The sequence below is a fragment of the Rattus norvegicus genome, chromosome X, assembly GCF_036323735.1.
Source record: "Rattus norvegicus strain BN/NHsdMcwi chromosome X, GRCr8, whole genome shotgun sequence".
Classification (NCBI taxonomy): domain Eukaryota; kingdom Metazoa; phylum Chordata; class Mammalia; order Rodentia; family Muridae; genus Rattus; species Rattus norvegicus.
This window is the reverse complement of record NC_086039.1, coordinates 62212040-62232153: the sequence shown is the minus strand read 5'-3', so window position 1 is coordinate 62232153 and position 20114 is coordinate 62212040. Positions and strand designations below refer to the sequence as shown.

General features: G+C 36.6%; 1 protein-coding gene across 2 annotated transcripts in view; it reads left to right on the top strand.

The window, feature by feature from the left end:
• Pola1 (DNA polymerase alpha 1, catalytic subunit) overlaps nucleotides 1-20114 on the top strand; it is a 313981-nt gene that overhangs the window by 110302 nt on the left and 183565 nt on the right. Inside the window, 3 exon segments of one of the 2 annotated variants that reach the window (NM_053479.1) lie at nucleotides 14276-14308; nucleotides 15038-15130; nucleotides 17124-17329. In NM_053479.1, the coding sequence (NP_445931.1) occupies nucleotides 14276-14308; nucleotides 15038-15130; nucleotides 17124-17329 (332 nt within the window). 2 annotated transcript variants of the gene reach the window in all.

Below are 20114 nucleotides of genomic sequence, written 5' to 3'. Positions count from 1 at the left end.
CACAAGAAGGAAGAAGAGAAATTTCTTAAGCCTTTACTTTAGGCCTAATACCATTTGTTTTTCCCTTGGTTTAGTTCCTAGCATCTCATTAAACAGAAACCAAAAAAGGTACTTTTCTCATTGGCAGAAGTTGTTGGAGAAAGCTCCATTATTCTCTCATTCCATCTCCTTCAGTATTGAGGAGAGCTGTTATTTAAGAAGTTCTTTTGTGTTCTTTATTATAATCTTAAGCCTTCCAGGTTTCTCTTTTGTTTCGGAGACATGATCTTACTGTGAGGCTCTGGCTAGTTTTGAACTCAGATTTTCCTGCCTCTGTCTCTAGAGTAATGGAATTAAAGGTCTGTGCTACCATACCTAGTCCAGCATGTTTTTGACAAATAACCAAAGCTTTTGATAGTGGTAGTCTAGTTTACCTAAGCAATAGAAGGAATTATGTATTTCTATGGCATCAACAGTTGTAGGGTTTTAGGGACCTCCCCCCAGCATAATATATAAATACTAAGCAGAAAACTTCAAAAAACAAAGACAAAAGTGATGTTTGTTAGTGGTACTTTGAGATATTTCAGGAGAGTTAAGATGTGAAGCAAAGCAATGGCCATATTTAGAAAGCTGCCTCAAACCCAAGAGTATCTATTGAAGTAAACTTGATGACAGTTTTTTTCCTGTTCATGAATCATTGTATTCCTATAAAAGCGAAAATTCCCCTTCATCTAAACAAATGGCTTCCACATCTGTTTTCTTAGTTTCTCAAAAGGGTGTTTTTGGCTTGCGGGTTTTTTTTAAGTGTTTATCTGTTTAAAATGAAATATCATCAAAAGCAGTTTGCACATCAAAATCCAACTTGGTCTTCAGCTAAGGAGAATTAAGTCAGGACTGATCCAGTGGTGATGTTGGTAGTGATATAGGGACACATAAAGCACATTTTAATTCTGCATAGCTAAGTTCTTCTGAGACTGTTGACATTTTATTGGTTTATGTCTAATTATCTATGCCTTTTGGTTTTGAAGATTGATTAGGAAACTTTAGCACATTCCAACATTTAAATGCTCTGCTCTCGGTGTTCTAAAACCAAGCATTTAGAGTCCATTCGATGAGGTGATTTGGGGTTTTGATATTTTTGCTACAATTTTTTAGGTTCCCCTTTCCTCTGTCACTAAGAGAAGTCCTCTAGTTTTTGTTTCTGTCAAATGCTATTCTGCTCTTATGTTTTTCTGAAGCAGACGTTCAGTTCCTTACTCCTATTTGAGCTTGTGCACCCTCAAGTGTTTTGATTTTATCTTTAAAAATCCTTAGTGTCTTCTTGTGTGACAGGCCACCATGCCCTTGAGCCCATTCTGCCATTTAAAAATAAAGAATGAGAAGCAGCTGAAGTGCTGGCTCTCTCACAGCTGACAGCAATCTGATCTACTGGTTGGATTCTTTATCTGAGTACCCACATGCCAGTGGTATGTGCCTCATTGTAACCATGCCCTGTGCAGAGGGGAGGAGTGCCGAAAAAGTTGTCTCCAGAGAAAAGAAAGACACACACACACACACACACACACACACACACACACACACACACACACACACACCCCACCACCCCCTCTCCTGGCTTCTTAATATCCAGTAGAATTGTTGAGCCTTGATAAAGGTGTTTGTCTTTCGAGACGGTTGGACCATTCCTTCCATTCCCGCCTAGTTCTGAGCTCCAGCTGCCTGTCCTGTCTATAAACAGTGGCTTGTTCTATCTGAGGCCAAAGATCCATGAGAACTACAAGACATTTGCTCTTATAAAATCTAACCAGTGACAAAGTAGTAAAATCACTTAGGACCTGGTCATAGTTCTCTGGAAATGTATGAAGGATTTGATTTGGATACTGAGGAGAACCCATTCTGGCATCTAGTTTTACTTTATCAGTTTTAAAGACAGGGCTTTACTCTGTGGCCTAAGCTTACCTAGATCTCACTGTGTAGCTGAGGCTCCTTTTGAATTCATGGTCATCCTCATGTTTCAGCCACCTGAGTGCTGAGACTTTAGCTGTGAGCCACCAAGTCTGGATATACCATTTTTTTTCTTTTACTGGATAAATATAAAGCAAATGCTTGCTAATGACATCAAGTTTGAAATAAAGAACACCTTTCCCTCCAACATAGGGGAGAAACAGAGGAAAGCATGGTTACTTGAAACTAAAAGCAAGTTCTTTCTTGTGATACAAATCGATCCTTGGTCAGTTTTCCCATGAAGCTCATCAGCGTCATCTCAAAAACAGGCAGAGATGGACTTTTGGTTGTTGTTCGAGTTGCCCCCAGGAGCTGTTTTGTGTCTTGTGAAAAGGCACAGTATTCTTCCTTTTTGACCTAACCACCTGTTAGGATTGTTCTCATTCAAGGTTATTATGTGGTGCCTGGCTGTCTGACTGGCAGCCTGTGTCAGATTTGTCAGTGGCCCCTCATTTGTGTCACACCTGCCAATTTTGACAGAAAGAGTGGAGACATGATCGCTGGAAGGCAATGGAAGGTACTGGAGGAATGAGGGATCAAGAGCTCCTTGGAGCAGCTGTTAGTTTAGTGTCGTTGGTTGTGGTGTAATCCTTTGCTTAGTTTCCCTTTTCACTACTGCTGGGCCTCTCCAGAGTTGTGCTATCCACCTCTCAAGTTATCTCTGGGATGACATTGCTTTGCATATTCACATACTGTATCTCTTTCAAACACTAGATTTCTTGTCCTCCCTGCCCCCATCCCTTCCTCTCTGCTGAGCATCTTTACTCCCCTGCCTGCTTGTAATCTTTATTTAGATTGGTTATTGCTGTTGTTGTTAGTGTGTGTGTGTGGGGGGGGGGTGTAAAGGAACACATGTACACATGCCACGGTGGGTGCCCATGTGGAGATTAAGGAGTCAGCATTTTCCTTGCACCCCCACCCATTTCAGGGTTAGAACGCAGGTCACTGGGCTTGCCCATCCAAGTACACTTACCCACCGAATGTCTTCCCAGTCCTGTGTTCTTCATTTAAATGTTCCCAAAGTGCCCCCTCTTCAATGTCAAAACTACCCTTCTTAGATGCAGTTGTCAAGCCCCGAACATAAGCATTATACTTGACCCCATTGTTCTCTTGTCCAAAATGCAACCTGTTGCCAAGTCATCTAGATTTCATTTCCTGCGTGCATGTGATTTCTGTGTCCTTACTGACACTTTCTGTGCTGCTCAACCCACAGCATGCCACTTTGATCACTGTGTTCCCACTGTCCATGCTTGCTCCATGTTTTATTGTCTTTGGAGACGTCTTTAAGCCCTGAGTCTATGGGACACGTCTGTACAGTCCTTAAGATTGGCTCCTCTCCACTCTCTTCCCACTTTGCTGAGCATTCTGACTCTACCAGATGCTTTATCGTCTTCCTATTGGGGAGCTAAGCAGTTTTCAAAACCTTTAGAACAATGCGATTTCCTTCACCCATCAGTCATCCTTACGTCATTTGTATCTTCTTCACACAGTCTTCCTTCATCCCCTTCTCATATTCTCTGATTCATCTTCCACTTACTTTCCTCTGGCCCCTGCCCCAGGGCTCTTCTTATGGGTATGGATGTATGTGAATGTGTACACACACACCAAGGAAGGGGTTATTTCTTATTCATCTTTGTGTTCCTTATTAGCTAGTACGCGGGTAATTCAGTAAATTCTTTTTGGTACATCAATAAGTGAATTCTTTCAAGGGTTTCCAAACAAAAAGGTAACGTAGTGCTTCATATCATTTGTAGAAAATGCTTGCACTGTGGCCAGCTTATGAACAACAATGCCAAGCAACCAGAGCTTCCAGGGACTAAGCTACTACCCAGACACTATACATGGACTGACCCTGGACTCTGACCTCATAGGTAGCAATGAATAGCCTAGTAAGAGCACCAGTGGAAGGGGAAGCCCTGGGTCCTGCTAAGACTGAACCCCCAGTGAACTAGTCTATGGGGGGAGGGCGGCAATGGGGGGAGGGTTGGGAGGGGAACACCCATAAGGAAGGGGAGGGGGGAGGGGGATGTTTGCCCGGAAACCGGGAAAGGGAATAACACTCGAAATGTATATAAGAAATACTCAAGTTAATAAAAAAAAAAAGAAAGAGTAGAAATGGCATTTTGGAGGTAAAGGTGAATTTATTTGGCAGTGTGTATCACAATCTTACACAGACTTCAAATTACTGCTTCTAGATTATATTCTATATCTCTATCCTAGATGAGTGCTCACATTTTCTTTCAGACTTCTGAAAATATAGAAGATAATGAGACAGGAGAAAAATGATTGATAAATTCGAACCTATGATTTGATTGGTTCTTAAATATTTTTATTCTAGAAGAATGCCTGAATAATTCTGTAGTACATATTTCTCAGAATAGATGAGCACAATTAGTTTTTCCTTAAACTAGATTATCTTTCTTAAAGGTTTTTTTCCCCTCAAGTGGGCCCCTAAAGTTAAAGCATAGCTATCTCATGAAATTGTTTTTAGGAGCTTCTAATGAGATAGAGGAGTATAAGGGATAACCTTTTTTTTTTAAATAAAAATTACTAAAAGAGGGTGTGTTAAAAGATGGTCCATAGAACAGAATTTACTGAAGAGGGTTGCCTTTTGGTATTAGATGTAGGTTTTTCTAAGCCGGTGGTACATCAGTGGTAGAGCACTTTCCTGACATTCATGAAGCCCTGGGTTCAATTTTCAAGGCTCTAAAAAATAAAATAAAGAATGAAAGTTCCTTCTGCCATGTACATGTGATAAAAGGCATCACGGGGACTGTCTTGCTGCGCGCTGATGCTGAGAAGGTCATTGGATGAAATCAGAAATGCTTCTGCAAAGTGGTGATGTCAAGGCACTGGTCACTTTCCAATTTCACGTCTTCTAGACTACCAGCTAGCTATGTGTTCCTTCAGGATTGAGCTTCAGGCTATTTGGTTAGTAATGACAACTGACAACCTGTTAGATCTGTCATTTGTTTGTTAGGACTTGGGGACTTAAAGTTTTCTAGTCAGATTTTCCCATGACCTCAGTTATAAAGAAAATGTTGCAGATTCTAGAAAATGCTAATATCCTTTTTAGCTGTAAGTATTATCTTGATTGCAGTGCTTCAGAATTGCCCAACTTCATTATCTGAGCATAGCCAGCCTGACGCCTCCTTCTCAAATAGACAATTATGATCAATTAAGCACTTTCAGGCCTTATAGAATACTTAATTTTATTAGTCAATTATTTGTGCTTTGAAAGAGTTAATGGTATCTACCCAGGCCATTATTAGAAATTAGAATGTCCCAAAATAGAAAGGCTATTTCCTTTGTGTGTGGCACTGCAGTGGAAAATGCCAAGCATAGTTTTACTGAGTTAAAGGGTGAGGGAAGGCGGGGTGGGGGAGAAAGTTACATGTAAATCATTTAGCCATTAACCTAATGGGTGGGTTTATAAATCCTATTACTGTAAGCCCTTTTCATTTCCACTGAGGCCTGGTGTATGCTTGATCCCACTAATGTAAAATTCATTCCATCTAAGTGATTACTGAAGTAAGACATTTTGAGTCAATTTTAATCAGGTTGTGTGAAACTTGCTTGAGTGCTGATGTTCACTAAAGCATGGACATAGCTTGGCTGCATCTTAATTAGCCCCCTAGATGAATCAATCAGGGAGTCCACTCTTTGAGCATTTGGACACGTACATGCTTTTTTTTTGTGAGGAGAATTGGACTCTAGATAGGGGCTGAAAACGCCCAACTCCAAAGCTAGGGCCAAGGCCTATTAAATTGGAGTGTTTATAGTTTACGGACATTCTGTGAATCCTAAGGTTCCAGAAAATTCTGTTCCTGTAACTCATTTGGGCATCTCCAAGGGCACCTAGGTTGAAGCAAATTAAAGTTTCAAATTTGATGAAAAATAAAGACCCCTTTTCTTAGAAAAATGCATACATTGAAATCTCTGCTGGGAGTTTTCAGGATTTTTTCACGGATCTTTGATTAATATCTCCTGCTTTAGTTTCAGTCTTACCTTCTTAAGACTTTATTTATTTTTTACAGGGAATTTAATATTTTAAAAGTGTACAGGCCTATACTTGAGTTCTAGTGTTGGTGAGTAGATTAAATTCAAGTGTGCTTTAAAGCCATTTTTACAAATGGGTCCTGTGTGAGATATGACCTCAAATCTGCCATTTTGTTCTAACATGACTTGAACTTCTAAAACCGAGACTGAAGTGGAGGAAGAACGGAGAATAACATGTTGGTTGTGTAAGGCTTCTTTTTCAAGTTAGAATGTGATTTTTAAAAACTCACAGAATAATATTCACATTAGAGATTAGAAATTGTAAGATGTGGAAGAGATTAAGTTTAAAATTTGAAACCATAGTTGGTCGTATTTTAGATTTTTAGATCAAAATTAGAGCCCTTGTCAAATTGTAGGCCATTCATTGAGAGATACTAGAAATATTGTTAACTGTGTCTTCTGCGATGTAGACCCTCTCAGAAAGTGTTGTTTCGTCACCATGTTTGATTTTGTTTACACACGAACTACTAGAAGACCTAGGTAAGTATTTAAAACAAGTTCCATTTATCCGAAGTTGTCTAGAAGAGTGTGCTTTCAGCTAAGTTCATAATCGATGGGTGGTTATTATTGAGCTAGAAATTCACTTGTTGATATGTTTACATAACATGCATTGTGTTGGAAGAGTAAAACTGATTCACTCTTCATTTCTTGTATGGGGAGAACCAGCATTTGAATATATATTTTATGTGTGTAAGAGGGTTTTGATTTATAATAGAATTGTTCTTTCAAAATGGACCATTGAGAATTTTCCTCATTTTCCCATAACCTGAGATAATTATTATTGAATTATTGCTGTGTGCTAAGAATTGTGTTAATTATGCTATGATCTCGGTCTATAGCTTGCTCATAGGCTCTCAATCTACTTCCATATGTTGGTAGGATGGACATGCTCATTAGTATCATTGAATTATCAGAGCAAGAGAGACCTTTTCTGATGAACATGATCCTTATAATAGAAATGGATATTAGATAATAATCAAATTTTTTATTTCAGAAAGTGTACATACTAAAGTATATACCATGTTATATTTAATATTCTACTATAAAGAATTGTCAATTTTTATCTGTTTTTACTTGAGGAATTAGCAATTTCAAGACATTATTATTTTCTCTTGAGTCACACATTGTTAAGTTTTGCATTTAGGTTCCCTGTGTTAACATTCTTCACAGAAACCAACACAGTAAGAGGTAGTGTTGTGTGACTTGTACGGAGGCTGCATACGTAAGATTTTGCTCATGCAAATGGAGAAACCTGCAAGTAGAAAATTTGTGGAGCAGGTGGCAAGCTGGAGACCCAGAAAGCGTTGATGCTGTGATTGATATTAGAAGACAATTTGCAGGTGGAATCTCTTCTTTGGAGAGAGCTTCATTTTTACCTTCTGAGACCTTCACCTAATTGGAAGTGGTGGAAATCTGCTTCCCAGAATTCATTGAGTCTTAATCCTGTTTGGAAAACATGTTTAGTGACTTCTAGATTAGTGTTTGTCCAAATCTTTAGGTATCTGGTATAACCAAACTAACGAACACAGTTAGCCATGGCATGGGGAAACTGCATGTGAAGGGCACAGAAGTAAAAATAGAACATGAGCCAGCTTAATCTCTCTCCCCACCCCCACCCCTACTTACAAGGTAGAGGCAAGCAGATCCCTTGAATTTTGAGGCTAACCTGCTCTACATAGTGAGTTCCAGGCTAGCCAGAGTTACATGAGGCCTGTTTTTTTTTTAAAGAGTAAAAACATGGTGCATTCCGTGACTGATGTGGTACCTGTTGGACTAAGGAGGAGCCAAACATAATTGTATTTAGTGACCCTAAATTATGAGCGAAAGGACTGTTGAAGGACAAATGTGGCAAACATTAGAAGATAAGTCCTTAAGTAGATCTTGACTCTTAGGTTCAATGAAGAATCTTGGATTTCATTTCAGGGAAGAATGTTTTAGGATGAATATTGGCAAAGTGTTAAGACTGATTTAGAAGATACTAATGCTAGAGGCAGACTGAATGGTGAGAATCTAAGGAGTAAGAGAAAATGCAAAGGCAGCCCCACATTGCAAAGATATAGTCTAGTATCAGGGGGCATTTTGGTTCATTGAATTTCGAGAGGAAGTTCTCCCTTTGTCTGCTAAACATCTTTAGTGTACATCTTGTAAAGTAGGCCCTCATGACAAAGAATTATTTGGCCTAAAATATAAGCAGTGCTGAGGCTCAGAAACCGTGATGTATTTGTAGGCGTGTTTGGGCACTTGGTGGAAGTAGAAAAGATAACTCAACAGAAGGCATTGGGTATTTTTAAGTACTGCAGATAGTCAGCTGCTCACTTATACAGTGGCCATAAAGCTATGTAATCCGTGACCACTAACAGTTTTAGTTATTTTACATTTACTAGTCTTCAAAGGCAACCTAGAATATGGAAATAGATCCTTGTATTCAGTGTTGTTATTTTTGTTGGATATATTATTGTCTTTCTTTCCTAATACTAAAGAGATGAATGTGTTTCAGAAATAAAACAACCCAATCATGTGAAGAGATATTCATGCATGTCAAACTTGGAATTCTAGATTTTTAGATTTGAAAGTAATCCCAGCCTCCTTGTTGAATCAATGATGAGGATCCAGAGACCTAACTAGAATTGGCAATTTCAACCAGGGCTCAGGTTTTGACCTCTTGCTTGCTTTTTTTTTTTTTTTTGTCTTGGTATGTTTTATCTTTATAGAGTATTTTTAAGTATATAGTTCTTTTTATTTCTACCCAGCTTAGAGATCTAGGTTCTAAGAACACCCTAGTTTTAGAGAAAATGAAATTAATGTTAATAGCAGTAAGCAACCTACTATCATAAGAGGAGGAATTCTTAAATTAAGACAGAAAATAGAATGCACAGAAGACACATGTAAAATTTGAGAATACAACTGAAGAGAAAAATGCAATCTAATAGCATGTACTTAAATGTTCATCAAGTAGGAGAACTGTGTAGCCTTGGATCTTGCTTGAAAATTGTTGAAATTTAGAGTAGGAAGCACTTAGATGATGGCTGGGTCATCTTTGATGATGGGTCAAATATCATAATATTTATGTATCTTCTATTTTTTCTTTTCTATCATTCAAAAATCCTTCATTTTTCTAACCCTGTAATAGTAATGCTCAATTTTTCCAGTTATTTCTAATTCTGTATAATTAATAACCATTGAGATTTCAGTATTCATTGTCTTTATTATTTGTTTGAAATTTGTCCCTATATAGTATTCCATTATGTTTAACACAGATCATACATTGAAGTGGATTTCTTGCTAGTAGTTATTATAGTAGACAGACCCTTGGGAGTAGGACCTAGAAACTTTTTTTGAACTGAAATGCTGATGTTTTCAATTATTTGGTGTTAAACACTATTAATCTGTAACAACATCTAAAACATTTCATAACTTGTGAATGCTTTGCAGCATTCTTTTGAAAGAAAATATAAATCCCCATGTGTACTACTGGGCAGGTTAGGGACCTATTAATAGACATGCAATAGTAGTCTTAGGTCACTGTTGTTGGTAACCTCCCTGTAGAACACTTGTGTTTTCTGCTTAGTAAACCGCATATTGTACATGTATTCCAGGGGGGGAAAACAGGTTTTTTAAAAAATTTTAAGTTTCATTTATAGTTTTACCACCTTTCTCCTGCCTTAGAGGCTCAGATTTGGGTTAAAATGCCTTTTGATATTATTTTAATTATTGCTTTCCCAACCCCCATTCCTTTCCTATTTCCCCCCTCCTCTTTCCCCCTAACCGCACTGTTCTGCAAAGCCTGTAAATGATTGATATGATGGCAGTGCTGTCATTCTTTTTAACCAAAAAAAAAAGTCATTTTTGTTCTAGTTATTTTAATAGAGTCCCATTAAAGATGTATTGCTGACTGAAATATCGGCATGAAGGGCTCTCACTGAGCTGAGCCCAGGAATTAAGAAGTCAGGAAATCGGCTGCTGCATTGCAAGAGAGCCTTGTGTGACACCGAATCTCCTGATTGGGGAGATCATTACTGCTATTATGACTCGACTTGCGTAGGAATTTTAAATTCCATCTGAATGTCAGTAATAACCCTCTTAGCAAATTATCCTGAATAAAATCACGAAGGCATTTTATATAATAGGTGTTGAATTACTGGATAGATTTGCTAATTAAATACTCTTTGTTCTGCTGCAGTTGACATTACAGGGTAAGATCTTGAACAATTATTCTCAACAGCTGTACTTTGTTAAGGGAAAAATTAACCACAAAGTTTATTTTTTTACACTTGAAGTTGGCAGATTTTTGAAATGTGCTTGAAAAAAATTCCATCATCCAATTGGTAATGAGTAGCTAAATATGCAGGTGTTGCTGTGAAATCAGATAGCTGCAGACTGCCTTATTAATGAATTTAGCAATCTTACAGCCCTGTTTGCTGGCCAGTGGTGCTTATAAAATGATTTTCTGTCAGAATGGCTAGCTTTAATATTAGGCTTGTCACTTTGAAGTGAATTTATGAACAGTCATCATGTATTCACTGTACCTTGTGTCCAGTATTTTTTCCAGATACCAGTAGCTATTTTTAAGAATGTATTTCCTCAATGGAGAAAATGCCTGTGATATATAAGTTTATAATTATTAGCTTATAGAACATTCATATGGGTTGACTTTTATAATAAGGCTCTAGGAACACAATGCAAAGAAAATGAATCCAAAGATCCTGTTTCTAGGCCAGGCACTGAACTATAACTTCTGGGTCAAACATTATTCTAAATCTTCAGGTAAAGTGTTTACTTAGTTTTCCTCATTTGTCACATGGGCCCTGTGAAAACCATGGTCATTCATCCATCACCCTTAAAGTTGGTCATTAGTGGTCCCCATATACCAGGCCCTCTAATAGATGCTAAGTTTTGTTATTTACCAGGTATCCAACAACAGAGCCATTTCCAGTGAACAGTTAGAATTGAGGCCTGGGCCTAAGGCAGCTTTTGCATGATACTGCTTATTAGTACTTTGGTAAGCATTGGACTATATAGGTTACCACAGTATCTATTCATCATGTAGAGCAGCTTAGTGGAGAAGAACAAGAAGATCATGGTCAGCCTGTTTCCAGTTTGTCTCATATAACATCAGATAAAGATAGTTTGAAGAGTTGCAGACTATGATGAGAACTTTAACTGAGGGTTTTGTCACCAGCTCTTGGTAGAAAGCAGTGGAGAACATGGTGATAGAAACTAACTACAAAATCATTATAGGTTCTATAGTGAGTTTAGTGGGCTACATTTTTAAAAAATGATAAAACACAATGATTGACTCAGTAAGTTCACTTGGAGGAATTGAAATATGGTTTATGATGGCAAAAATTTTAAACAACCTATGTGCATGAAACGTTAATAAATTATGATCTCTTTCTATAATAGACTATTAGGTGGTCATTAGAGTAAGTGGGTTGTTTATATATATATATATGGCTTTAGAATCATCTCTAAAAGGGAAGTATTAGTTGACAAAAGCAGTTATAGCACTGTCTTGACAGCAACACCAGCAACACCAAAACCCAAACCACTCAAAGGTTTATGTCACTAGAGAGGGAGGATAGTTTTGGTAGCAGCCTTCAGGTCAGGCCTGAAAATCATTGAGCCTCTGGCAGATTAGAAGAGAGGCGAGTAGTGAAAGTTACTAGATCATGCGCAAGGGTGACAGCATAGATTTGTTGCACATTATGAGAGAAGAGGAATAAAAATTGGATACTGAGTATATAGTGAAAAGTGACAAATTGATCCTGGGTCACTTCATTTACAGGTAACAGTTACCTCAGTTACCCAGGGAGCTTATGGAGTTGATCGTGTGATGAGAGTAGCTAAGTCTTGTAAGGAGGTGGAGATGAACCTTTGATAAGCAGTTTATCCTCTCTGTGATTAGCTTCACTTAGGCCAATCTCTTTATTTCCCTTTCCCCCCAAAAATTGTTGGATATTTTTCTAAATTACATTGTCCCATAATTTAATTATAGTGTTCATTAGAAAAACTAATTACTATGGGACCTGCCAGTCACTTGGCATACAGTTTTGATTGCTTGTCATAATAAGGTCTGAAGGTGTGAACTGCACTTGGGCCTCCAGAAGCGTGTGGTCTAATTGGGAGGGTAACAGTCATTCATAGTATAAAGCATTATTTGGTTACTAGAGAAACAGAGCAAGAACAGATCAATGAGATCATTCTAGGCTAGGGCATTTAGCTCAGGCTTTATGGAATAAAATTTGATTCAAGGTGAACTTTGAAAATTGTAATTATGGTCAGAGGACTGGGCAAGAAATCCCACTGTATGAGTGAAGACAAGAAAAGATGAGCCTGTAGCATGGTAACTATTCACAGACTGGCCAATTTCTCTTGGCCAGCTAAGGTTTTGTGAAAGAAATAACAGCCATACAGGTAGAGCTGGGGTTTAGATGTAGTTGTAAAATTTCAGTTTGATCTTGGAGGCTTTGAAAATATTTTAGGTGATTAGTCCTGATTCATTCAAGTTGGTAACCATTAAGAAAAGTCACTTTACGGGTGTCATTTTGCAATAATCACATAACGCTGGGAGTCAGGCATTCTCAGTATGTATGTTGGTTTGAACCTTCTGGCATGGTCCTTCATGATCACCATGATGTCTGTTGGCGCTTGCTGTCAGTCTATAAAGCTGGTTGTTTTGTAATGCTCATTCTTTTATAAGTTTCCTAGAGGAGTTCTCTTTACCTTTGATTGTACGGGATAAAGTTGTTCTGTGAGCATGTCTAAGTTGGTAATAGCTCCAAAATGGAATTACTGGGTTTTTCCTGTACCAGTCCTAAGAATCATCTTTGGAACGCTTTTTAAAAACGTTGGTCCGAGATATTCTGACCCAGATATTGAATATGGGGGGGGGGGTGTTTGTTTTGATAAAGAAAAAGTAGGACCATGTAATACATTTTAGAAAGTCAGCACTCTTGCATAGTAGTTCATAACACTGGAGTCAGGGAGAGTTTTACACCAGGAAGCAGCTCTGGAGACAGTTTTGATTGTCACTGCTTTAGTTATTTAAAGATCCTCAGGTAATTCCACCATATAGCCCATATAAAAGCTACTGGCTTAGATTACTTAGAATTCACCGTGGCCCCCAAGGTATGGAAGCTATGAAGAATTTTTGGATATCTGAACAAAGTTGGGCAGTAGTAAAAAGAGGAGTGGGCAGCGATGGGTGCATGTTATATGCTCAAAGGCAAGTGCTCTTGTTTGAGTACTCTGTCTTTCTGTGGAGAACAAGAAAGACTGCAACGAATCTTTGGGATTTCAGTTAGGTGGCAAGGCAGAAAAGAACGAATGAAAGCATCCTTCTGTCTGAGTCACTGGAAAAGAGACTTTTAACTTAGATTGATGCATGAAGACTGATACTGTGGAATGATTAAGGGTTCTGTCCTGGAACCAGAGTGCTTCTGTTGTACCCTTGTTTTGCTGACTAGGAGAAAGAAATTACTTTCTTTGTCATTTGGCAACAAGCAAGTGGGGGTATTAACAGTAGCTACCTCTTGGAGATCTTGGGAAAATACATTATAGAATGCAAGGGGTTCTCTGTGCCTCTGTCTCTGTTCTCAGTACGTCATATTATCCAGAATGTTTCACACGCTACATATGCTTCTGATAGGGTTCAAGGTAACTCATATCTGCTTTTGTCTCTGCGTACATTAGTTTATGTTTTTATAGCCTGTAGCCATGTGGGCCTGGAAATAGACCCATTCATAATTATCTATATGTTTGTTTTCATTTACTGAATTGAGATTCACCATTTTGCTGGGCACTGGGTTAACTCCACTCCATATAGTCATTTTTAAGGAACTTAGTCTACAAAATAATTTTAAGTTAAATGGAATACTTTTAAGATTCTGAAACGGGTATGAATTGCTAGATTTTTAAGCTTTTTTAATCATGTAATTCTATTAGAATATTGGTGCTATTTGAGAATAAGTGACTACTGCCATATTATTAGGGGTATCTTATTATACATGTTTATTAAATATACGCAGAAATATAGATATTTATCAGTTTGCATGTCTATTAAGCATCAGCATAGAGATTATTAAACTTAAATTATATTGATGTTACTTGAGAGTAGTTGGTGTGATATATTTAAGAACTTTAAAGATGCCTAGAAATTGGAAAACTCTTGTGCTACATTTATGCCTTTGTAATTTTGTAATACATTATTAATGTTGACTTTTGTTTTATTTAGATTTTGATGCACACGAAAGAGATGGTACAGAAGGTAATGCTCAACATTTTCATTCTAAAACAACTCTTAAGTATACCAGATGACAGTTTTGCGTCCAAGAAAAAGTGTAACCCAAACATACAGAAAATTGCTTTCTAGGATGCCTAGTTTACATTTATAAACCCTCCTGATGGATTAGAGCCTTTTCTCTTGTATCAGCGCTAATATGATCTTGCTCCTGCTTGAAGCCTGTATGTATTTCAGGCAAATTAGTAATGGTGCTAATTAGAGTTTCTTTCCATTCCTTTATACTTATGCGCTCAAGTGTTGTTTGTTAGTGATTTTTTGGCACTATTTATAGTCTACTGAATATTGTTTGAGAATTTAATAAATATTCGTGCCCTAGAGTTTTTATATCCATATTTTATTTGCTTCTTAGACTGCCATGACCACTAAGTACATGTCACACTGGTTAAATAAGGACCCCGTTTCCTAGACTTATTTTTATCAGATTCCATATTCTGTGTGAATTGAAACCACACACAGTTAATTCCAGCATTTTTAGAAGAAAATTGGAAAGATTTTCTTAACCTTTCATTGCTTGCATTTCTAATTTGTGAAGGGCTTAATCTTTAATTGTACACCCTGATCATACAGATAGTAACATGCCATGTGAAAAATCAATGACACCTATAGTTTCTAGTACTAGAAACCTTTACTTTCATTGTCTATAATGATCTGCGTGTTTTCATTATTAATTTTTATACTTTTGGCTTTTATTAGATGAATCTTGAAGTTATTTATGGAGACACAGATTCAATTATGATAAATACCAATAGCACCAACCTGGAAGAAGTCTTTAAGTTGGGAAATAAGGTGAGATAATTTAATGATTGCTTCATTTACCTGGGTTTCTGAACTTTGTATTTAATGCAGACACAGTGAGTTCATGTGTTAGGTACACAGATATACTTTTGAAAATAATAAGTATGGTGTCATACAATTTTTCATTCTCTTTAATTTTCCTTACATTCTGATTTTTTTGACACAAAAATTCAAAGACATTTGGTTTCCTTAAGAAATGGATAACATTTTACCTTTAAAAAAGTTTAAATATAGTCATTAGAACATCTCACATTGTCATTCACAAGGAAATGTACATCCAGTAGTATTCAGTTATATTTCCTACAGAGATTTGAATAAATATTTACTTATCTCCACATACATGTGCACTCATGAATACTCAATTTTATAGAATTACTTAAAATATATTAGAAATTACAAAGTAACATATAGAAGCAATCATTGGTAACTGATTCACACTTGGGAAGTATTTCTTGAGTACTTGCTTCATTTTATCTTAGGAATTGCCATTTTTTCCTTCCTGGAAAGTGTGGAATTTGAACTGTACTCTTTCTTGTACAGAGCACTGACTTTTTGTACTCTTAGTGGCCTTGCAAAGCTTTTCAGTTTTTGCTAGAGGTGATGATTTGTGCCGTGGCCTTGTCAGCAAAGGACAAGCAGGTGCTTGTTTATTCGGCCAGCACATGGGTATTCAAGGTGCCAATATCAGTTTTGGATATTACTTAACAGAGTTCAAGGTAATGCTTTTGGACACATAGTAGTAGGATTGTCTAGTTTTTAATCAATTCAGTAGTTTCAAGGCAAATATATGCATTGCTTTTAGACTCAAGAAAGAATTTCCCATAGTTATGTGTTTCCTGGAGTCATAAGATCCAGTTCTAGCCTTTATTTTGATAGAATTATATATAATATTTGTGTCTCTTTGTTAATTTTTAAAATATATTTATTTTATTTTTAAGATAAAATATTGCTATATGGCTCTAGCTGTTCTTGAACTTTGTAAGCACCCCAAATTGACTTCAATATTGAATTCATCTTGCCTCAGCTTCCCAAATTATTCAGGTCTTTATTTTATTTTTAATTGCTGTATATTCAGTGTACATATATCTGAGTTTTATCCTGACATTGTCATACATATTTATAATTACTTTGGGCATGGTTCTGTCTTTGACTCTTACCTCCTAAATGTGAATGAATTCCTTTTGTTCTCTTAAATAGCTTTGTTTCTACTTTCTTTATTTTTATTTTTATTTTTTTTTATTTTTCTTTAGTGAATGGTGAAGGGAGTTAAGAGGGTAGTAGGGCAGAGAAGGAGAGAAGTAGAGAAATAGAAGGGTAGAGGCCGGTAATGAGCACATGGAGAGAATGGGGTAGGAGAATGGAGAGAGAAGGGACAAAGGGGCAAAAGACACCAAGAGGGAGCAAGAGAGCAAGAGCTTGTTTCTACTTTCTACACTCTACTTGTCATACAGTTTTGTGTGTATGGATGTATACCTGTATAATCTAAAATCTACAAATGAGTGAAGATGTGCAATAATTGTTTATCTGCATGTGAACTAACTAGATGAATATGATAACTTATTGTTCTATTTGTATACATACATGATAATTCCATTCTTTATACCTAGGAAAAAGTTCCATTGTGCTTATGTATAATGAGGGATTTTCAACTTTCCCTCTGTTGATGGACACCTAGGCTGATATTGTAACTAAGTTATTTTTAATAGTGCTACAGTAAACATTTATGAACCCATGGCTCTGTGATTTTTCTGACTTGAACTCTTCCCAATAAGTACTGAAAAGTGATGTTAAAATCTGATTTTGTTCTGTTTCTTAATGTCTTTAATTTGTGCACTAAATAATTCCATGCTATGTAAATTGAAAAATAAATTGTAATTATATGTGCTTTCAAGTTTTGTTGAAGATAACTCTTAGAAATTCATAGGATGTTCATCTTTTCCCTGTTAGGCATTTAAGAATCTGACAATATTTGAAATTTTCACAGGTAAAAAATGAAGTGAATAAATTGTACAAACTGCTTGAAATAGACATTGATGGTGTTTTCAAGTCTCTGCTATTGCTGAAGAAAAAGAAATATGCTGCTCTAGTTGTCGAACCAACATCCGATGGGAATTACATCACCAAGCAGGAACTGAAAGGATTGGATATAGTTAGAAGGGACTGGTGTGATCTTGCCAAGGACACCGGAAAGTAAGTTTAGCTTTTATTCTCTTTTTGTTGTTTGTCCTTCAATTTTTTTTTAAATCCAAGTGCAGGGGCTGGAGAGATGGCACAGCAGTTAAGAGAACTTACTGTTCTTCCAAAAGAACTGGCTTCAATTCCCAGCACCCACATGGCAGCTCATAACTGTCTGTAATTCCAAGATCTGACACCTCACACAGACATGCATGCAGGCGAAGTACCCATGGACATAAAATCAAAATAAATTCTTTAAAAAAAATCTACCTGTTATGGAAAATGCCTGTGAGTCTGCCAAGCACAGGAATACAACTTCCTTCTTTGACGTTATTGTTATTATTGCATATTACTAATAAAATTTTATAGTTAGAATAAAAGTTAGATAAAGCTAAATTTGCACAGTAAGAAACACTAGCTGTAAGATAGCATCTCTGGTGAGAATCAATCTTTACACATGGATCCTTAGAGAGTTGATTTGGTTGATATTGTTTTTTAAACAAATTCCTTTCTTTTTAAATGATGTATCCTGAATCCCTAGATCCTAATTATAAACATATTTTTATGATTTCCCTGTTATGTAGTTTGAAATGTGCAATTAAAAGTGGGCCATGTAATGGTGCTTTATTCCTTTTATCATTTGTATATAAATGATTCTTGCTAATTGCAGATTAAGTTGAGGGCAAGTTATAAAATACTGTGTTTGCCTCTAAAGTAATATATGATCCACTAGCTTTGCAAATTAAAGATTATGATTAAAAAATTCATGCTCACATTAATGTATGAAATACCCATTTGAAAAATTAATGCGTAGATATATGTTATCTTTCACATATTCCTATTTTGTGATTTAGATCAGTTCTGAAAACAGTTTTCCTTGATGCCTAGATTTAAAAGTACTTTTAGTTTTTTGGTAAATATCAGCATTTTAAACTTAATTTCCAACCTTCTTTCTGCTTTCAAGTTGAGAGTTTGAATAAGAGTTGCTTTCTTAAAACTCCTCTTGATTAGTTAGGCAAAGGAGCTCATCTGTGTATAGGCCATGGTTTGTGTCTTAGGAAATGGGCTTTGGAATGCCTCATTGCTCCCAGATAGAGTCAAAGACGAAGCTGCTTTGTATAGGCTGTCAGTTAGAGTGTTCTCCTCAGCTTTGTGTTTTCTAAGAAGAGATACCCAATAGTAGAAGTAATTTCTCTGAGCTAGAAACTTACTAGTAATTAAAGCTATATAAATGTTTTTGTCAGGATTCTTTTTCTGATAAATCATAAAGCAGCTGCCAAACTCTTAATCTGAATTTTCTGAGAAATCAATAAAATGTTGGCTACTTTATTTTTCTTGAGGCTTTATAGAACAATATGACAAATTTGAGGGATAGCCTAAACGTTGAACATTGAACAATTTTTAATGATACTACAAAAAGAAGAGTTTGGTATTTTGGAATTTTTACCCCTGTTTAGTTTATTATTTTATGTGTATGAGTGTTTGGCCAGCTGTATGTCTATGCACTGTGTTAGTGCCTGGTGCCCATAGCTGTCAGAAGAGGGCATTGCATCTCCAGGGACTAACCTCGTGAGCTGTCATGTGGGTGCTGAGAATTGAACCTAGATCCTCTGTAAGAACAAGTACTCTTAACCTTCGAGTTAATTTTTTAGCCTCCTAGGTTTTTAAAATTTCTTTATGAAGCTTTATATTTCTTCTTACTTAGCTAAATAGCCATCTTAGATGGAGATACTGTCTTGTTGCTTTATGAATAAAGATAAAATTTATCTTCTAAAATATTAACTTGGATGTGGTGGCACACACCTTTAATCCCAGCACTTGGAAGCAGAGACAGGTAGTTCTCTGAGTTCAAGACCTCCCTGGTCTATATAGTGAGTTCCATCTTAAAAAACTAAAAACAATGTCAGAAAACTAAAATATTAACTTATGGTTAGAATATAATTGCCTTTGTATTTTATAATCATAAGATCTGATGGCAAACATTTTTCTTTATTGTATATGAAAGCATTAGCTGCTACATTAGTGAATAGTCTATGTCAAAGGGCAGACCTAGAATTCATATGTTAGTAAAGTTTTAGAAGAGTTAACATTTAAAAACAAAGCAGCGGGCACTGGGGAGATTAGTGCTTACGAACACTTGTTGCTCTTGCCGAGGACCTGTGTTTGATTTCCAGCACCAATCATCCTTAACTCTAGTTTCAGGGAACCCTATACTCTTTTTTTTTTAATGTTTCATATTTTTATTTCATCTTGTGTAATTAATTTAATTTTAAATAATGGAAAAGTGCACAAGAAACAAAAAACAAGCTCATTAGTACAATTTAGAATTTTGCCACATTAGCGAAAACTCTGTAGAGACATAAAAGCATGTGTATTATTGTTCTGTATTGTACAACACAATGACAGATGCTGAGTAATATACAAAGAAAAGAGGCTTATTTAGCACTTGCTGTGGAAGCTGAAACATCCTAGGTAATTTGTGTCACCTCTCTAATATGGTCTCTGTGGTGGTGACATAACAGTGACTGGAGCATGTGTGGAAGAAACCCATGGTGAGATGGGAAATCAAAGGAAATCAGAGGCTAGTTTGGGACTTGTAGCCACCCACTCTTGAAGGAATGACTAGAACTCTTCAAGAATTAAATTGCTCCTTCTAGAGTGGTTCCCTGAGTGACCAGCCATCACCTCTTAAACTTTCACCTCTTTTTTTTTTTTTTAATTAAATTGAGTATTTCTTATTTACATTTCGAGTGTTATTCCCTTTCGCTGTTTCCGGGCAAACATCCCCCTAATCCCTCCC